We start from the raw sequence: 19,576 nt of genomic DNA, 5'->3' as shown, positions 1-19,576 counted from the left end.
ATTTGACTGGAGACTGCAATCCTAAGCACCTTATTCTCATTGCCTGGTACATTGGAGGGACCTGAAAGCCATCACTACTCAAGGTTGCTTGCTGTACTTAAAGTATCTACCACTTCCTTAGCATTCATGCCATAGTTTGATATCAATTGAAATTAAGCAACAATGACTTGGATTTTTTGTTCTAAAGCCAAGTCTAGCCATCTTAATCTTATATTACTCATTTGTGGAGCTTGTAAGATGCACTGGAGGAATCCAGGTAGGATGTCATCTGGAGGTGGAATCCTTGGTGGCCTTGAGCACAAAGTTCCTGGGAGACATGCTTGAATCAAAGATGGGTACCAACTTGCTGTCAATGCCTGGAATAATGCGGAAAATGACAAGAAAGTAGTACCATCACTTGTACAATTGCAGAGATCATAGAGTGTGGTGTTTACCCTCTTTTTAAGACTGAAAAAGACCTTGATTTCACAATGATAATATAGGAGTTAGATTCGGTTTGTAGATCAGGGAATTTTCCTGGTATCGCGTAGCAGTTTGCTATGCATTTTTGTATGACTGCTATGCAAAATATAATTTGCATAGCAATTTCATTGCATAGGCTTGTATACCATTTTGTTCAAAATGTATCACTATCAACTAAAATTGCTATTCAATTTTGAGAAGGAAAATTATTCCCTGGTAGATGCAAAAGAAACAGCTCAAAAAAAAAGATATACTCAAAACCATTGATCAATATGAGGTTGATACTCATATATCCTTGCAATACTCAAATATCCTTGCTACTTCATAAACATTTAACCAGGTTCCTTCACCTTAAAACTTAATATTAAAGGGTATACCTAATTGACTAATCAAAAGTCAATACTATAGCAAAATTTAGCTTCAATTGAAAACAAAATTAAATGCCTGTGACCTAATTTTTCAAGTCATCTACTAGTAGCTGGTATTAATGTTATCAAGAGTGTACTTTTTATATCTTTAATTTCTGTTTTGCATTACATAAATTCTTCCGACATAGAAATTGTCTGCTTGGTCAAAGAAGGTGTGAACTGCAATAATTCTGTTCAATAACATTGAGTTAGGTTTGCTGAAATAAATGGGGCTTGCACAAATACTTCACAAAGCATTGTGCCAATTTTGGCATATATATATAAAATAGAAGGCTTGACATTACATGTGTACATGTTCTGGAATATGTATCTGCATTATGAAATTTGGCAACATTTATCTTTAAAAGCTTCATTCTGTTTGGAGATCTGTTAGCAGAGGTTTCATTTGCATTCTGGAACTTGCCTTGCTCATAAAGGAATAAGACTCTGTCTGTAAGGACCAAGCTCTCGATGATCGGACCCATCAGACTGCGTAAGACATGGAAGGTTACCACGTCGTTCCACTGTGGCTGGAATTGTTCTTGCAGTTCTGCAAGCCCGCCCTCTGTGTATGGTACGCCAAGACTGCTGAGAGCGGTGGCAGCATACCTAAATTAAAGTGTTCACAGGTTGCATAGGGAAATGTAAATGCTGATGAAGTAACTGTCTAGGGACATTTTCTTGAGATGCAACAGAAGATCTGATAAGTATCTGCCAAAAGCAACAAAATCTAATTATCAAGAGGTTTGGTGACTTCAGAGCAAATTTATTTGCATATTTCCAGAAAGAGTATATTCTTAAAAATCATGAGAATGATTTGCCAGATTGTGCATGAAGGAAACACTTACATTCAAGTCCATTTTCAGGAGGTTGGTAATAAAGACGCTACATGTATGTTCTGAAAGTAACTCCTTTCTCGGCTGATGACTCTATTTGTAATCACTCATTCATTTACATTCACTTTTAAATGCCCATAAATACTCTTTAGTGTAATTTACGGTAAGTATTTTAAAGCCAGTCCATTCAGCTTTAAATATAACATAAATATAACATAAAAAGATCAGATGGAAGGGTTTCCTGTCATACAATGTTTCTTGATAAAGATTTCCCTCATCTTCTCTTCAGTAATGATTAGATTCACAAAAGGCAGGCAAACATGTGAAGAAATCAATTAGATAGTTCTGGTGATAGATAAACAAAGCATAGTCCTGCAGTCAAATTTGTAATACCAACTATACAAATCCTGAAGTACCTCCACACCTTGTATCTGTGAATAACAATCAATGAAAGCTAACAAAAGCACTGACACAACACAGGGGGCTCACTCTTTGAATGACTTGAGGTGTGGCTTTCTAATGCTGGCTACAGCCTTCTTGATTCTGCAAATGCTCTCATGTGACTGGGTCAAGGCTGGGTCGTGACCTTGGATGAGGAGCTCTAGAGTAGCACGGTATCCATGCAGGACCAGGTTTGGATGTCCATCTGACAAATCAAAGATTAACACAAGAAATAAAGAGAATATTCTATACATTGACTGCCTTTACCCCTTCCTTACACAGGTTCCTGTGGTGTCAACTGCTATTATGAGAACCTGGCATACCCGGTTCCCAAAATGTAGACAAGAATGTCTGCATTCGTGGCCTAACTTCATGCTTATTTGCATTATGCTGCCCAGAAAAAAAAAAAAATCCTTCGAGAGAAAACAGAGTTTCAATCAATATATTTTTTCTTCCTGTAAGAAAATTGCAGGTATTGCACTATTATTTGCATTTTTCCAATGTAATGAATATAACTCGCAAGTCTGCTTGAGCACTTTTTTTTTTGTAATATAACGATAGATTTCTCAGAGCCCAGAGGAACATATCATAAGGATTACATGCTCAACCAGGTGTGTCTCCAAAGGTGTAGCTATGACCAGTAAAGAATGAATTGCATGCATCAACTGTAAAAATGGTTCGATAGTTTGTTCAGTGCCTCAAATACAGCTGTTTTTTTTTTTTTTTTGGGGGGGGGGGGGCTCACAATTAATATCTGATGGATTCTCTCTATCAAGCTCATATAAACTTGTATCAATTATCTATCAAGGCAAATCACTTCTTGTCAGAAGAAAGACTGAGGCAAATTGTTGGCCTGGAAGTAAAACTACAATGCCATCAACATGAGCATGAAATTGATATGTACCTTTTAATCTTTGCTTGTAGCTGGCCAAGGAATGACATGCAAGCTCCAAGGCTTCAAACTGAATTTCACTGTCTCCAAGACTGCTCAGACACTTGCTCATGGGAAATCCCCTTGAAGTGATAGTCTCAGAACTAGTCATCCCATTGCTACTGCAACAAAGCTCATCTCCTCTTGTAGAATTGCCTCCAACAATCTCCTGATCGTTCCCACAATTTTGATCAACCTGTTGGAAGGACTGGGTGTCTGTTTGAAACTTTTTGTCTGAAGAGGATACCCCAGTCTGCGTGTCTCCGCCAATCAAACTTCCACCGTGTGCTGAAGGCAGGGCAGACTCCATTTTCATGTAGCAGCACGCTACGGATGCCAGCGCCCGTGCCTGCTCGCACTTGGCGAAGACGCGGAGCATGGTCGGGGCCAGGTCCCCGCAGGTATGGAGTCCAACCAGTGCAAATGTTCCTGCATCCTCCCTTGGAGTCATCATCAGATTTTCATTACGATTCTGTGCAACTTCACTCATTTTCTGGTCTGTCCTCATTTCTGAAATGTTGGAAAATTTGTAATTTTCAGATCTTTGACCTGACAAAGTCGTATCTGATTTGTCGTCCTTGACGTATTTCTGTTTTATGTCTGCATACTCGGGAGACTGCACGTCAGAGCTCCTCTTGGCCGAATGATGATGCATAGACATTCCTTTTTCCATATTTCTTTCTTCATTTTGTCCCTCACTAGAATGCGCAGAGTGGAATCCCTCCTCCACAGTGAATATAGACTTGTCCTGCTCCACACTGGCGCAACCTGATTGGTTGTTGATGACACCGAGGAATTCTTCCACTGTGATCCCAGGGTGGATAGTGCTCTCAACGTGTTGAGGTAGTGTGTGAAGAATACCATCAGCAGGTTGAGATTCCAGCCGGTTAATCTATGGAGAGAAAGTAGCAAAATATCTCATCCGATGATGAACAGTGCATTAGAGCCTTGTTATAATGAGGTCAGATAAAGAGAGATACCCGATGAGGTAATTTTGCAGGTCCCAGTCCCAATATATTCTTTTGTTTTTTTATCCCTGGTAAAATGAGCTACTGATATAATTAAATAGGTATTGATTAAATTATTTTTGTCATCATCACTGCGATCATAATTACACTGTATTAGATCATCAAAATAATTATCATTGTAGTGTATTACATACATTTCTGCAAAGTGAGTTATTCTACATTACACTGTACATGTATACACACACATATACACTGCCATAGCCAATGCTACGCACAAAGGTGTACAGACAAACAACTGCCGCAAGTATTTTTTAAGGTAGATACTCACCCTTTTCTGGATGATGGTCTTGATTTTCCTGTGAAATAAAATGAGAAAGGGATAGGTACAGCTATTGTGCAGTGTGTCTTCTCAAATTCTTGCTGCATATCTACCAGCAGAAAATCACTTTTCCTCATAAAACAAAGAATGGCATGAACTGAAATTATCTACAAAACACTGAATGGCATGAATTAAAATTGTCTTCAATTTGTGTTCCAGAAATCATGCAATCTGGGAACCACAAACCAAAACTACATAAATTGTAGTTGTGCCTTTATCATCCTGTATACACACTGCATATCAGAAACACCTTCAATCAAGATACAAAGATCAAAACCAGTGTCTATTGGAACCTGGTAGGTCCTGTGTGAAAATTTGACACTCTTTGAATATGAATTAAAGGTAAAACAGTTCTGGCACGCCTGCAGAATTGTCAAATTTCGCTTCAAAATGTACACATATGCCTAAGAAATGTGTGGAATAATGCTGTAACGACAAGATATTTGTTGGGTAACGATGAAAATGCAAAATATTAATCAAAAACTTTTGCCGGAGTTGCAATCTCAGAACAGGGTCAGGCTAACCCAGACTCGCTTTGATGGCAGGGCCAAGTTGTCCCTTTGGATTGTACAGTATTGTACTATGGGAGCACTTCGCGTTCTGGCTGGTTGTAGTTATGGGCCGAGTTGATTCAAAATGAATGTGCGCCTATAGAATATGGTGATCACAAACTGTGTGTAAATTCTCTGAAATTGGGCCAATTTGTCCTGAGACCTAGTTAGCCTGGATCCTTCTGGAATAAAAGTTAATACACCGACTTTTATTTTTGATATCAAAATACTCCAAAACAATTCATCATCTTGGCAAAATCACGTCAGCCAGTTAAGTTTCTTGGTTGACTCTTTTGATATATTGCAAGCAAATATTAAACGGTGCAAGACGGGTTCTCAAACCCTTACCACAACTATGTTTTCACTTTAAATCCATCTGCTGCACACTCATGATATGATCTGAAATTTGCCAATACACTCACGTGTCCACTTTTGCTGCCCCAGTCAAATGGCAACCAACAGCCTCGATACTTGTGACAGGAAGGCCGTAGCCAAAGGAGAGCAGCCGCGACAGGTGACCTTGACCGGAACCAACGTCCACTACTCTCTCAGCACCACTGGCACGGCATGTGGCGTTTATCACCTATCAAGGGGGCAAAGATATGTGCTGGGATAATGTACATGTAGTGACAGAATATATCACAGTGGACTCCCATTATAACGAAGTCCATGGGACCGGCAATTTTCTTTTGTTATTTTATACCGAAATTTTGTTATAACTGAACAAATAAATAATGAAAAACACAGAAAGGATAACGTTGCGACCTGAAGTTTTATTTTGTTGTAATCAGAATTTCTTACAACCATGTTCAATATAAGGGAGTGCACTGTACTGAAGCGCCCATTTGAACAAATTGAGATCCTATCCATCTGAAGGCTTGCTACCTGCGAAGGTTGGTGAAAATCCACGATAGGGTTTTCAAGGAGCCAAAAATCTGAAAATTGGGCTCCAATTGCCCCCCCCCCCCCCCAGACAACCCATGCCATGCCAGATGATGAATACAGTGCACTCCTGTTATTCCTGTTAATGAACATGATTAAAAAAAGAAGTAAAAATTCAGGCTGCAACATTATGCACTCTATGTATTTTTGTTGTCTATTTGTTCAGTTATAACGAAAGGAAATTGCTGGTCCCGAGGACTTCATCAAAATGGGAGTCCACTGTTATCGCAATAGCTCATTCAAGCCTTTAGTTTGGGGTGCTGAAAACAAGCTGCAATTGGATCGGATAGCCATTTTCTCCTGCATTATTGACAAGACGTGACTCAAGCATCTTAAGTCAGAAGCCCTACAGTTCAACCAACCCTGTGTCTGTTAGAGAATGGTGTCTTGCTTCACTACAACAAAAGAATTACTATATGATCATTTCTGATTTCTTGCTTACATTACTTCTTTCAAAGATGCCCAGATATCTCCTTCATGGCAGACGGCTGTGCCATACATTTTGTGGGGGTTCTATTTTCGTAAATTTTGCAAGTCAAGTGCCATTAACAAATTTAACAACATGTTACAAATGTCAATTCTGGTCCTGATATGAATGCAACATGCACACTTAAATTTCTCCATTCATTCCTGTATTCCAAGATCACAAATTTTACCACTCCTGAAATTGTTTCGAAAGACTGATTCATTAAAAAATTAGACTTGCTATTAATATGGCATATATTGTTATAACAATAATGACTGAAAAGCACCCAAGCTAACAACAGAGACTCCAACCCAAAGCACCTTCTGATCGGGAGATTCCCCCTCCTGAAACCCCTAGCAAACGGGAGACTCCAATTTGATGTGTGCGAAGCGCGAAGTTCCTTGTGGCCAGGGTCCACGGCCTGGAAGCTCTAGGGTTCTAGACGCTCTCTCGTACTATCTTTAAGGCTTATTTTTCAACATACAATGATATTAAGTGAGAAATCATTTCAAGCGGGAGACACAGAGCCAGGGCAGGAGAAATTAAATCTCAAGCCGGAGAACGGGAGATTTGCAAAAATTGGCTTTTGGCGGGAGATCTCCCGTCGAAAACGGGAGAGTTGGAGTCTCTGTAACAACCAAAGGAATACTGTAAAACACGATATTTTCGCGGCATGAAATTTTTGGCGAATTGGAACTGACAACCTTTTTTGCGGTGTAAAATTTGTACGAATTGCCTCTAACATTCAACGCGTATAGTGTAGACAAGAACTTTCATGAGCATTTTAATTTTGCGAATCTTGGCTCTCCCGAAATTTGTGAAATTAAAATGCAATGCTGCATGCGAACATTCCTTGGTTTACAGTATGGTACCTTTGCCATCCTGAGGATTTCATGGCGTTTCTTGGCCTTGACGTGTAGCCTGCAGAGAAGGTCTATTGGCCTCAGGGTTGGATCCTCCTGAACTCTGTTGCATTGGTCTTCCCTTGGGGTGGGGTCTAGGGCAAGTCCGTGTGCGGCAGCACGATAGCAGAGTAAGGACAGGGGCCATACTGATGGATATCTACAAGGAACAAACAAAAACCAATCAGACTTTTGCTACAGTTATGAAGTACAATAGGACAGAGCAGGCATTACCCCAGATCATGAGTGAGGCTATAAGCTAATAAGATACAGTACAAATAAAGACATTTCAATCCCTCCATATATACATACATGTATGTATGATAATAATAATAATAATAATAATAATAATAATAATAATAATAATAATATACATCTAATATAAATGTATATATATATATATATATATATATATATATATTAGATTCATCTTAAATCTCAGATCTAATGCAAGCTGCCCATAATTTGACCAAAACATTGTCCATTTTGACCACCTGCTACACATGGAAACCTATGCTTTTGCACACGGTCGAACCTTGGTGCGGGTGTCAATACACAAATTCATAAATGTCAATACTATGTTTGAAGAAGAGTTTCTTGAAACACTGTTATTGCATGTTGAGATAACTTAAGACTTCACATAATCTCTCTCTCTCTCTCTCTCTCTCCCTCTCTAAAACTCACCTCTCTGGAGCTTTTTCATCGAGGAGAAACCTCACCACTTCTTGATGTGAAAGACCCCTTAGTGCCACATGCCACGACTTTGGTAACAGATCCCAGTGGTTCTTCACAAAAAATTCCTGAATCATGAGAAAAAGGGCAACACAGTCAAATATCTTTGCTACACATTGGATCTGTTGTATTTTTCACTTATAAATATGCTCTTATTGTTTTTGAACTATGGGTACCTCTTGTAGCAGTCCTGTTCACAATAAGTGATGACAAATAGGGCCTACAATTTTCAAAAATGCTTTCATCACAACACACTCTTTTGTGGAGTAAATAACCTCACTCCACAACTTCTTACAGTAACGTGGCCTTAAAATCTTTGTGTAACGACCTGATGATACACAATATGATTTGACTTGAAACCTCACCAATGATACAATCCATATGTACACGTCACAATACTTCATCATAGACTATATTTTACAATGTGGGTGATTTGTAAACAAAATAAAAAGCCTTCCTTTGAAATCAATCTGAAATGAATACAAAGCAGAACTAAGAGGCTCAGAGGTCTTGTTTTGAAAATCCTTGTTAAAGGTGCATAGTCCCGGTAGTGTAGAGGGCGCTGTTGATGTTACTGCCGATCACCGTTAGCATTGATACGAAGATTACCGAAGTTGAGCTGAGTAAAGTGCGTACGTGTTGCTAAGTAATGTTGCCTTCATTGTCTTCTCTGCGCATTGCGCAGTCTGTAGTAATGCCAGGGTGCGTGCATATGTGCTTCTTATTATGACTTCACAAAAGAAGGTTGTTAAAGATAATAAAAAGTTTTGGTACCTCAAAAGCTTCCCTGAATTTCCTTGTCTTGGTTTGTGTTTCCCGTTAAAGTACGTTGTCTGTGAGAATTACTCGCCCCAAAGTGCTCTCATGTCTTAGTAATCATGCAATAATGGTTTCGTACCAGAGCCGACGCTGACCAGCGTCGATAAATATTGTACGAAACCACTGACTGCGACCAGCAGCGTGCAGCCCATTGTACGCATAGCTAACTGCGACCAGCAGCCCCATACGCAGAGCGTAATGGGGCTTCGCATTGTAGCATTCAGGATCATGACAGATTTAGTATCGCGGGTAAATGTCAACTTAAAATCCAAAAATTTCTTCGATTTGAAGACTTACCAATTAAGTTGAAGTATTGAAAACAGGCTTCGAACAACGTTTGGTTCTGCCAATAGTCCCTTTCTGTTCGAATTGATGACTGAATGTGACTCGGTCGAGAGGACCTTGGGAGAGCTACATACACTGGATACTATGGCCAGCGCATGCGCACACAAACATCTTATCCGTTCATGGATTTGAAATTTGTGTGCGGACTGCATATGATGTGTTCGCAGGCACTGGCTGTAATATTCAGTGTACTGTATGTAGCTCTCCTAAGGTCCTGTCGACCGAGTCACATTCAGTCATCAATTCGAACAGAAAGGGACTATAGGCAGAACCAAACGTTGCCCGAAGCCTGTTTTCAATACTTCAACTTAATTGGTAAGTCTTCAAATTGAAGAATTTATGGGATTTGAAGTTGACATTTACCCTGCGATACTAAATCTGTCATGATCCTGAATGCTACAATGCGAAGCCCGATTACGCTATGCGTATGGGACTGCTGGTCGCTATGCGTATGGGGCTGCTGGTCGCAGTTAATTGCATGATTACTAAGACATGAGAGCACTTTGGGGCGAGCAAGTCTCACAGTGTTAGTTATATGAAAGGTACTTTAACCTGAAACACAAACTAAGGCAAGGAAATTCAAGGACACTTTTGAGGTACCAAAACTTTTTATTATCATTAAAGCTGTCATTCCTCTTATTCGAATCATGAGCCGAACTGTGATCCGACCACTGACTACAGTGGATCGGACTTCTTCGGACTCGGGGAAGTGGGCCAAAGCGTAAGCGCTAAAGAGGAGTCGATAGCATAGGTCTCTATAGGAAACTTGCGCCGTGCGCCCGCATACGCATTTGACTACAACACCGGGACCATGCACCTTTAAAAGAAAAGTTTCTCATTAGACAGTTTAGAGACTTCTTATCTCCCTGCTACTTGCACTGTACATGATGTTCAAATCTTGCATGCCACCTAAAACCACACGTAGACCAATGAAATTTCACCAGCTCATTTATGGCTGCAATTGCAGTCTAGGGTGCCCATAACAAGCACAACTTCGTACCACAACATACGAGTCAGTCAGCCCCTTGTAATGTCTTGCGAGGGTATGGAGCTGGTGTACATAGACCCGGAGTTGAGACACCGTCTCCGTTGAGCAGGCGACCTCTGTAGGCATTCTGATTTCCAACAGATTGTCTACACTCAGCACATCACTCTAGGCTAGCAGACGCAGTAGAAACTAGCATGTCTAAGGAAGCAGATCATAAGAAGATGCAAATGAAGATGAATTGAACTCGAAGAAGTCTGGTATGGTGTGACTGCGACCAGCAGCCCCAAACGTGTAGCGTAGTAGTTAGTATGATGGGGCTGCGGACTGTAGCATTCAGGATCATGACAGGGGTAGTATCACGGATAAATATCAACTTAAAATTGAAAAATTTCTTAAATTTGAAGACTTACTACGTGTACAGGTAAAGTTAAAGTGTTGACAACAGGTAACGTGCAATGTTTGGTTCTGCCGATAGTCCCTCTCTGTTCGAATTGGAATGATGACTTAATGTGACTCAGTCGAGAGGAACCTGGGAGAGCTTTATCCGGTCAATGGATTTGAAATTTGTGCGCATGTGATGTGTGCGCATGCGCTGGCCGTCAATTTAGTGTACATAGCTGTCCCAGCCAGGTTCCTCTCGACCAGGTCACATTAAATAAGTCATCAATTCGAACAGAGAGGGACTTATTGGCAGAACCAAACATTGCACATTTAATACCTGTTGCCAACACTTCAAATTTACTTGTAATGGTAAGTCTTCAAATTGAAGGAATTTTTCGATTTTAAGTTGAAATCTATCCGTGATACTAGTTCATTACTACCCCTGTCATGATCCTGAATGCTAGTCCACAGCCCCATTAGGTCAAATTAGGTGTGCAGTTAGGTGTGGTGCCACTGTGGTGCTCTGCCTCTGATTTTATAACACTAACAGTCAACACTCACAGGGCAACTCACCATGCAGCACTCATCCTCACTATCTCAGTAACACTAGAGCTCTAACAGTTCATGAGTTACACATTCCAAATGAATATTTCTCATAATTTACATTGAAGTTTGAACTATAGAACCCTACAATTTAGACATTAAAAGGAATGCCAACGGAGCCAGGGCAGAAGACTCTACTAGATCTAGACTATTCCCTTTAATAAATACAATATTATTAATGAATATTGTAGTAGTAGCGCCCCCTAGCGGTTTCACCCTAACCCCCCTGTCTACACAGGGGAGGTATAAAAGGGATTGCCTGTACGCGCATCCCTCAGTTGTGACCTGGAACCTGATTGAAAGACATACTGACTGAGCTACAAGACAAGTTACAGTTGCAACTCGCCAGTAGTGCCGGTAAGTACTACCGTTACTACAACAGTGGCGTCACGGACAATTGTCCTACTTCCTGTGCCATTGTTTTCGTGGACATAGAGCCGCATTTTAGGCTGACTCCGCTGCCGCTATTATTTTCGCCAACAGGCGTTGCACTCCTATACCGCACCGATACGCGAAGGGTGGAGCACATGCGACGGAGCCGAGGCGAGAGCTCTTGGCAGCGCGAGGGAGCTTGGCGGTGTCCACGTTTGTCGATTGTTCCTGTAGTGTAACTCGTTTTGTGCTTGTCTTGGTGTAATCGTTTTCATTGGTAATTTTGCTTGTTGGGGAGGAGGAGTGTGTTGATTGTTTGAGTGACAGTGCGTGATTTGTAACATCTTGCACTAGACCAGGCCCACCTGTATTCAGGGAGCTCCAAATTCATTGAAATATCATCTTTTCTGATTGTTCTAGTTGCAAGCGTGTTTCGTTTGTTAGTTTGATTGTCGATGGTGTTTGCTGAAATTATTCTTCGGCGTGATTTCAGCTTGTGAGTGCGATTGTCATTGTTTGCGTGGTGCGTTTTTCTTTTTAAACGTGGTCCAGGTCTAGATCTCGGTCTAGCCCTGTATACGCGTTACGTGTATTTGCGTGGTGGTCGTCTGCGTGCTAGATCTACAGTTGTCATAATTATTTCACGTGTTTCGTTCCACACGTGTGTCTCGGTGGCTTGGGTAGGTGGACCTCCCTTGCCCCATTCGTTGCGTGATATCACTGTATTCGTTGCGTGTTGTATCCCTGTGTATACCTGTGTGTCCCAGTTCAGGCGAGTTTTAACTTGCCTGATATTTCGCGCGATAGCGTTGACGGATAGCTCGTGTGTGCGGGGTGTATTCACTGCACTCGCTAGCCGTTCCGTCAAAGCTTCCAGTGTGTTCAGGCTCTGGCGTGCACAGTTCTCCACGTCCATCGTGTGTAAGGAGGGAGGGTATTTCCCTGCGGTGAGCTGCGCGCCTGTTGTGCTGGACCTCTCCGGCATCGCGTTCCCCTTTCAGTGTGTATTCGTATAGCGCGGCTATTCGTGTTCTTCTGTTTTCTCTGTCGCGCTCTCTCCTACTTTTCGCAACCTGCGAGATTCGAAGCGTGATCACCTTCCTTTCTCGATCGCGTTTTCTATTGTCGCGCTCATTCTCTCTTTGTTTGTTGCGTCGACATTTTCACTTTCTGTTGTCATTCTGACTGTTCTTGCTACCTCTATTCTGCCCTTTCCAGTGCTCTCCTCTCTCTCTCTCAAGCTGTTAATTGTGGAACGTTCGTGTTTTTCTATTTTCGCGGGAGTATTTTGCCCCGCGATTAGTTAGCGGCAGCGGAAGTCTGTGCATTTCCCCACTTTTTGTGGGAGGTATCCCCCTCTACGTACGTGAGGGAGTGCTACGTCCTCCTTTTCGATTGGGAAGGAGGGAGGAAGTTGGTGGGCACCATTCACTCCTCTTGGTGAGGAGGGCCTGTCATTATTTTCTCCTTACTTAATAGGAGGATTGGATTGCATTTCTCCTTTTGCTGTGCGGAATTGCAACCGTTTATACAATAATTTTTAATTGTTTGTGTGACTGTCCTTTGCCTGACTGGTGCTACAACTTGGCTCATTCATTCTGCATCATTTTGCGGTGCTGAAGGACATCATTCCGGTGAGTACACTGTATCTGATACATTACTTAGTTAACTTTTGATTTGTTTATCCGGATAACTATTTGTTTTGAATATCGGTAGTGTATAAACCTTCATGCTTTTACTGTCATTTTGGATTGTTTTGCAGATACAAAAATAGTTCTGTATCCGTAACCACATTTGACTTGGGCCTAGTTTCTACTGCTTATGACGTGTGCTGTATTGCTGCTGTGCGTTGGATGTGTCCCATGATACATTTATTGCGTGTTGTCCTTTTCACTTGTGCTGGTGGTAAAGTTAATTGTGACTGATTGTTTTGCTTCTGCCTTTGTGTTTGTACGGTAACTTTTAGCGTAAAGAGATTGTGTTTTCATAAATATATGTTTTTCTGCAAGCACAGATTTATTTCTCTAGCATTGCCATATTCTATTTTGGTTTTATATTTGTAGGTCCTAGACTCCTGACTCTTACCCAAGTTGAGTTGTTACTGTGACCTCCCTATTTTTTTGATAAGGGAGGAGTGAGATCGGAACAGCTGTGATTATTTTTCAAGTGACATCAGGCAAAAGAAACGAATTGTAATTTCCCATTTTAGGTTCGTAATTAGTAGCCATATATGTTTACAATTGTATCTGGTGTTTGTTTTGAATAGTATTTTGTGAGTGTTTGAGTAGTAAAAACTAAAGTGAGTAATAGTTTGTGTGTCAAATGATGTGTTGCTGATTATGATAATTACAGATTGGGGTAATTGGCATATCATTGGTCAGTATTAGTGAGTATATGTTTAAGATCCTTTCTTCATTAGTACATGTTGATTTAGTCTAGTTATTGGTACCTGTTTTAAACATATTCGCTGAGTGAATAGGTTGTTTGCATGGGTGCTAGTCATGGCGATGCCCATTAATTATTTATCCCGTAGTGAGTTTGTACGTCTTGGATTGTCGTCAATCCAAGTCAATGACATTTTGAAGCTCCGGAATGAGCATGGGAATGTCACTCAGGACGTGTTGGAGTCCTCTGACATTCCAGGGATCGAGGATCTCATCCCGAAATTTGTGTTCTGTCCGCAGTTAGAGCCTGAAGAGTCTTTACCTTCAGACACTGCGACTGCTGATCCCATTGAGACATCAAGGGGAGGAGTCCAATCTCGGGGGACTTCCCCGTACCCCCATGATGCATATCCTCCCCCCAGGGAGGATCAAACAGGGAAGACCCCATCTTCCCATGCAGGGCAGTTGCGTCACTGCTCAGTGCAGCAAGATAGATCCCGACAAGACACCCTATGTGGGAAGTCATATGGAGGTGCTTTCGATCATGACACCTCTGCCTCCGACTCCCAAGAATTTGAGGGTGTAGCAATCGGACAGAAAAGGTTTCAGCGACGTGGAGCTCCCAGAGGGAGGAGTTGGAATGATAGGGAGTACTCCCGAGATAGGGAGAATATTCACTCCCTACCCAAAGAGCATTCATACACACGTATGGGTGGCAGGGCATCGCAATGGGATTACAATGAAACCCAGTGGGGTAGGCAGGAGGGGTACCCTCCTAGCTCTGCCAGGAGAAGTGATTCCCATGACTTCTCCAATGATAGGCCTGGGATGGACCCACCACACCACTGGGGTTACGAATACCTCCCAAAGACTGTTACCTTCGATGGAACAGGTAATTGGAGGGCGTTTTGCCGCAAATTTGAGGCTTTCGCAAATGCGAGAAACTGGAGCCCGGCCCAGCGTTTGGATCAATTATGCTGGTGCCTATTGGGCAAGGCTAGCAATTTCTTTGAGTTCCTGATTAGTCGCGAGCCGGAGCTCAAATATTGTGAAGTCGTGTACCGCTTTGCAAAACGGTTCGATCGTCAGGAGCCAGCGGAGGCCGCGCAATTAGAGTTCAGCACTGCCAGTCAAAGCGCGGAGGAATCTCTTTGCGAATGGGCGGATCGTTTGAACGAACTTGCTAGTCGCGCATTTCCAGAAGTCCCAGAGAGAGCGGTGCAGCAACAGCTGGTACTCCGTCTATGCCAGGGGTGTACTGACAAGGAGGCAGGGTGGTATGCCCTTGACCGACACCCCCTGAATGTAGACGACGCAGTGGAAGCCTTACGGTGGTATCAACACTCCCGTATAGCAGTGTATGGCAGGCCACGCCAAGTCAAGACCATGGCCCTCAACCCAGAAGATGAGGGAGAAGCCCAGGACTGTAGGGTGGAAAATGCCCCCTTCCATTCAGGTCAAGGAGGTACACGAAATGGCCAACCTTTGCCCACAATGGAGCGCCGATTATCAAATTTAGAAGGCTCTGTTGAGCGACTGAGTAAGAGGTTGGATCGCCTAGCATCCATGGAAAACATACTGGGATCCATGGGAAGGAAGCTAGACAACTTGTCCTCCTTAGGAAAACAGTTGAATCAACAAGTGGAGAGACAGAACCCCCGTAATTCTGGGGGAGCTCCAAACTCTCCAGGACAGCAACCCCTTTGCGTCCACTGTGGAAAGGAAGGGCATGTTGAAAGGAACTGCCCAAATATGTCCAGACCTAACAACAAGAAGGTGCCACTCAGGAAAACCGAGGAGTCAAACTCCTCGGGGTCGGAGGATTAGGCCCTGCTCCGACCTGCACAACTGAGGGCCAACCTTCCACTGATATCCAGTACAGTGCTGGAGATGAGGATGGCAGTAGCCAGCCTGAATTTATCCCAGTATTTCCTATATTGTCACCAGACAGAGAGGGAGTAAAGCAGGTAGGCGATGCACCCTCTAGTCAGAAAGGAAATACAGGTCAGTCAAGAGATGGAGATAAATCCTGTGGGGTGAGTCCCTTGAGGGAGTTGGACCCTCAAACACCCCTAGATGAGGTGGCTGTATGCAAGGTGAGATCAATTCCCTTGTTTGCAGTACCTATAAAGGTAGGTAACCACTCTCTAAAGGCAGTGGTGGACACTGCGGCGGAAATATCAATCATATCCCACAAGGTGTATGAAAAGTTACAACCTTGTCCACAAAAGATCAGGGATGTGTTTATTTCCGCAGATGGCCGTGATTTGAGGATGCCAGGTATGATTGTAGACCCCATTCGGATCAAGCTAGGGGGTTGTGAGTTCTTAACGGAGGTTTATGTGGCCCCTATTGAAGGTGAAATGCTGTTGGGGTTAGATCTCCTCCGTAAGTATAGAATTATACTGCACCTACAACATTCACGGCTAGAAATTGGGAATGTTCGCATCCCAATGATGCATGGTGAACAGTCACCATATGGACGAGCTTCTTGCGTGTGCTTGTTGAAACGCGCAATCATCCCTCCAAACACCTTGAAGAGGATTACTGGTGTGATACACCAGCCAGAGAAAGATCTTGGGATTAAGTTTACCCAGGGTATGCTTGGTAGTATCCCACGCTACTTATGCAGTAAGGTGAAAGGGATGGGATATGCATAGATATCAGGGCCACCCCCCTGTAAGGTGTTAACAGAGGTGTAACAAACCACCTCTATGCTTTCTCCTGTGATTGTGGAAGGTGGATTTATCACACCTTCCAGGTAGGGGTTTACCCTGCATAGCTCCCCAGCATGCTGGGCGAGTAGCTTCCCTGGTGGTTAGGACACTAGGCGATGAGGAAGATCCCATCACCTTTCTTGGGTGTAAGAAGTACACCCATGCCCGTTTGGAGCTGATACAGCCCAATACCTGTAAAGAGAGTGGTGGCTGCCACCACTAGATATTAGTTTTATAACCTAATGGGAGGATCAGACCCCCACGCAAGGATAAAGTATAGTTTGTATAGGATTTTGTAGGATAAGAAAGATTTGGTTAGGTATCTGTTTGAAAAAAAAAATTAAAGTATTTTCGGTTTATTAGTTTTATTTTTTAAAACAGATGCTAGGCTAGGGAAGTGTTTAATTCATTTTGGTCACACATTAAGGTTTTATGAGAGTTTTGGTGGCCAAAACAACATATTTGTTATGGTTCGCCAACTAAGCTTCTGCTGCATTCTATGCACGTCTTTGTTTTAAGAAGGTTTTCTTTGGCGGTTTTTATTTGTATATTGGTGTTCCTTGTAATAGGAACAGTCTTATATTTTGGGACTTAGGTCATCCCATGAGAGGGGTGTTTCCCCTATTTTAAGGTGTTGTTTTTAATGCTAGTTGGGGCTATAGGGTCTTTATTCCCTCCCAACATCAACGGTCCCTTGCACCTCCACTCAGTACATGAGTGACCTAGGCGGTGGCCCGCTGAACTGCCCTCGGCAGACCCCCGAGGGCTGGTCAGATTGTGCATTCCCATGGGTGGGGCTCTGCGAGATCCCCGGTTGTGCGGGATTTGGGGGTTATAGTTGGGTCTTTATTTTGGCCGGGGCTGTTTTTTTTTCCTATTATGCCCCTTGTTTTATAAAACGGGGGGGAATGTAGTAGTAGCGCCCCCTAGCGGTTTCACCCTAACCCCCCTGTCTACACAGGGGAGGTATAAAAGGGATTGCCTGTACGCGCATCCCTCAGTTGTGACCTGGAACCTGATTGAAAGACATACTGACTGAGCTACAAGACAAGTTACAGTTGCAACTCGCCAGTAGTGCCGGTAAGTACTACCGTTACTACAACAATATGGATGACCATTGTTGTGATGGAGCAGTCTAATTCTGAATTCAGCAAGAAATCAACCAATAATAGCTGTAGACGTCTAAAGGAGAACATGAGCAGACTCTACAGAAGGCGGAGATAGTCACCATGCGTTCATATATCATCAGAGCAAGATAATCAGTTCCAGCATACAGGATCTTTGGTTCCAGGAAAGCGAAAGTCAGGTACAAATACAACACGTGGGTTCCCCGGGCTCCGCTCCCTCATCTCTCATCTCGGCCTCCCCACCCAGCCCCCGGGCCCGCGCCTCGCGGCTCGCGCCGCATCATCAAGATCCGCACGTTCAGCAAAACGAGAACGAATTTGAGGAACGGCCAGCGTGTTTTTTTTAGACGGCACAGATTGGGGAAACTAAAAATCTATCGGGGACCCTATCCCTAAACCTAACCCTAATCCTAATCCTAACCCTAACCATCAAACCCTATAACCCTAACCCTAACCCTAACCCCAACCCTAACCCTAACCCTAACCATAACCATAACCAAAAACCCTAACCCAACGTTTTTCCCATAGGTTTAACACGCGCCATGCCCCAATCTGTGCCGTCTTAAAAAAAAACGCGGCCAGCGCACACGGAATTATGGGCCGCCAAATGTCGCATGGTCTGTTTCTTTACGAAATCAGTCATTTCGTTGCGAAATGATTTATAAGTAATATTCGTTACGAAATGCGAAACCGTTCTAGTTTTCGGAGAAACGAACCTTCAGAATACCGATCCTTAAACACTACATTTAACTTTCGAATCAACAAACCTTCGAAATAACGTAACTTTGAATTGCTTTTTTCTCTTTCATTTTTGGAATAACAAACCTTCGATAAACTAGGGCCCTGTTTAACCCTCGGATATAAACCAGCTTTCAAAGTGACGAACAGTAAAACAGCATTATTTTCGGGGAATTCAAATGAAAAAAATGTAGAATCATGCCGTTTGCTTAAAATCCTGCCAGTGGTTTTGCCCGGGGTCTTCAACTTGAGCTAGCTTTGAAACAGTTTTTCCCCGTTCATTCACCAGGCCCCAAACTGTTTATGACCACCAGGAATGCGCATGCATGTCACAATACCCCCTTCCCAAAGTCTAGCACCTTGTCATCGTGGATTTTTTTCTCTTTGTTTTGTTCTGTTTTTGTAAAAATGATGTTCCCATGCACTCATGTACCTTCTCTAGCCTTATACCAACATGCTCTGGACTATATGTTTATAAGTCATATCCCTTTTGTGTCTGAATTGATACTAATTGCAATACAACATTGATCACATCATTTTGTTACGAAAGTGACCATTTCATCAGCAAAATCATTTCGTTGATGAAATGTTCATGACAACATGAAATCATTTTGCAATGAAATACAGTCATTTTCACAACGAAAAACAGGCATTTCATAACAAAATGTTCATTTCGTCAATGATACTCGTTCGTAATGGAATAAACATTTCATTGACGAAATGATCATTTCTTTATGAAATATAATTGTATAGGCCCTAAATATCTCATCATGGAATTAAGATATTTCATTAACGAAATGATTATTTTTATATCAAAACAAAGTCATTTCATAAGAAAATAAACATATTCGTCAATGAAATGGCCATTTCATAAAGAAATTCAAATACTTTGCAACAAAATGAACATTTCGCCAAAGAACTGATTATTTCATAATGAAATACAGTCATTTCAAAATACATTATTTCAAAAGGAAATGAACATTATGTAACCATATAATATTTCATTGACGAAATGGCCATATCATAAAGTCAAAGTTATTTCATAACAAAATAAACGTTTTGTTGACGAAATGGCCATTTCATAA

General features: G+C 42.2%; 1 protein-coding gene across 1 annotated transcript; it reads right to left on the bottom strand.

Moving 5' to 3' along the window:
- Positions 1–264: 264 nt before the first annotated feature.
- Positions 265–17,987, bottom strand: LOC139717086 (methyltransferase-like protein 25B). The gene is made up of 10 exons (XM_071628593.1): positions 17,855–17,987; positions 10,182–10,367; positions 7,970–8,085; positions 7,256–7,445; positions 5,398–5,558; positions 4,374–4,401; positions 3,051–3,969; positions 2,195–2,351; positions 1,294–1,478; positions 265–356 (listed from the first exon to the last, which is right to left on the bottom strand). Exons 2-10 carry the CDS (start codon positions 10,293–10,295, stop codon positions 265–267), a joined length of 1,962 nt encoding a protein of 653 aa, XP_071484694.1. The 5' UTR covers positions 10,296–10,367; positions 17,855–17,987.
- Between the last annotated feature and the right edge of the window lie 1,589 nt (positions 17,988–19,576).

The sequence above is a fragment of the Diadema antillarum genome, unplaced genomic scaffold (assembly GCF_040938485.1).
Source record: "Diadema antillarum isolate AM-2024a unplaced genomic scaffold, OU_Dant_1.0 scf00000071, whole genome shotgun sequence".
Lineage (NCBI taxonomy): Eukaryota > Metazoa > Echinodermata > Echinoidea > Diadematoida > Diadematidae > Diadema > Diadema antillarum.
This window is presented reverse-complemented; position numbering and strand designations above follow the sequence as displayed.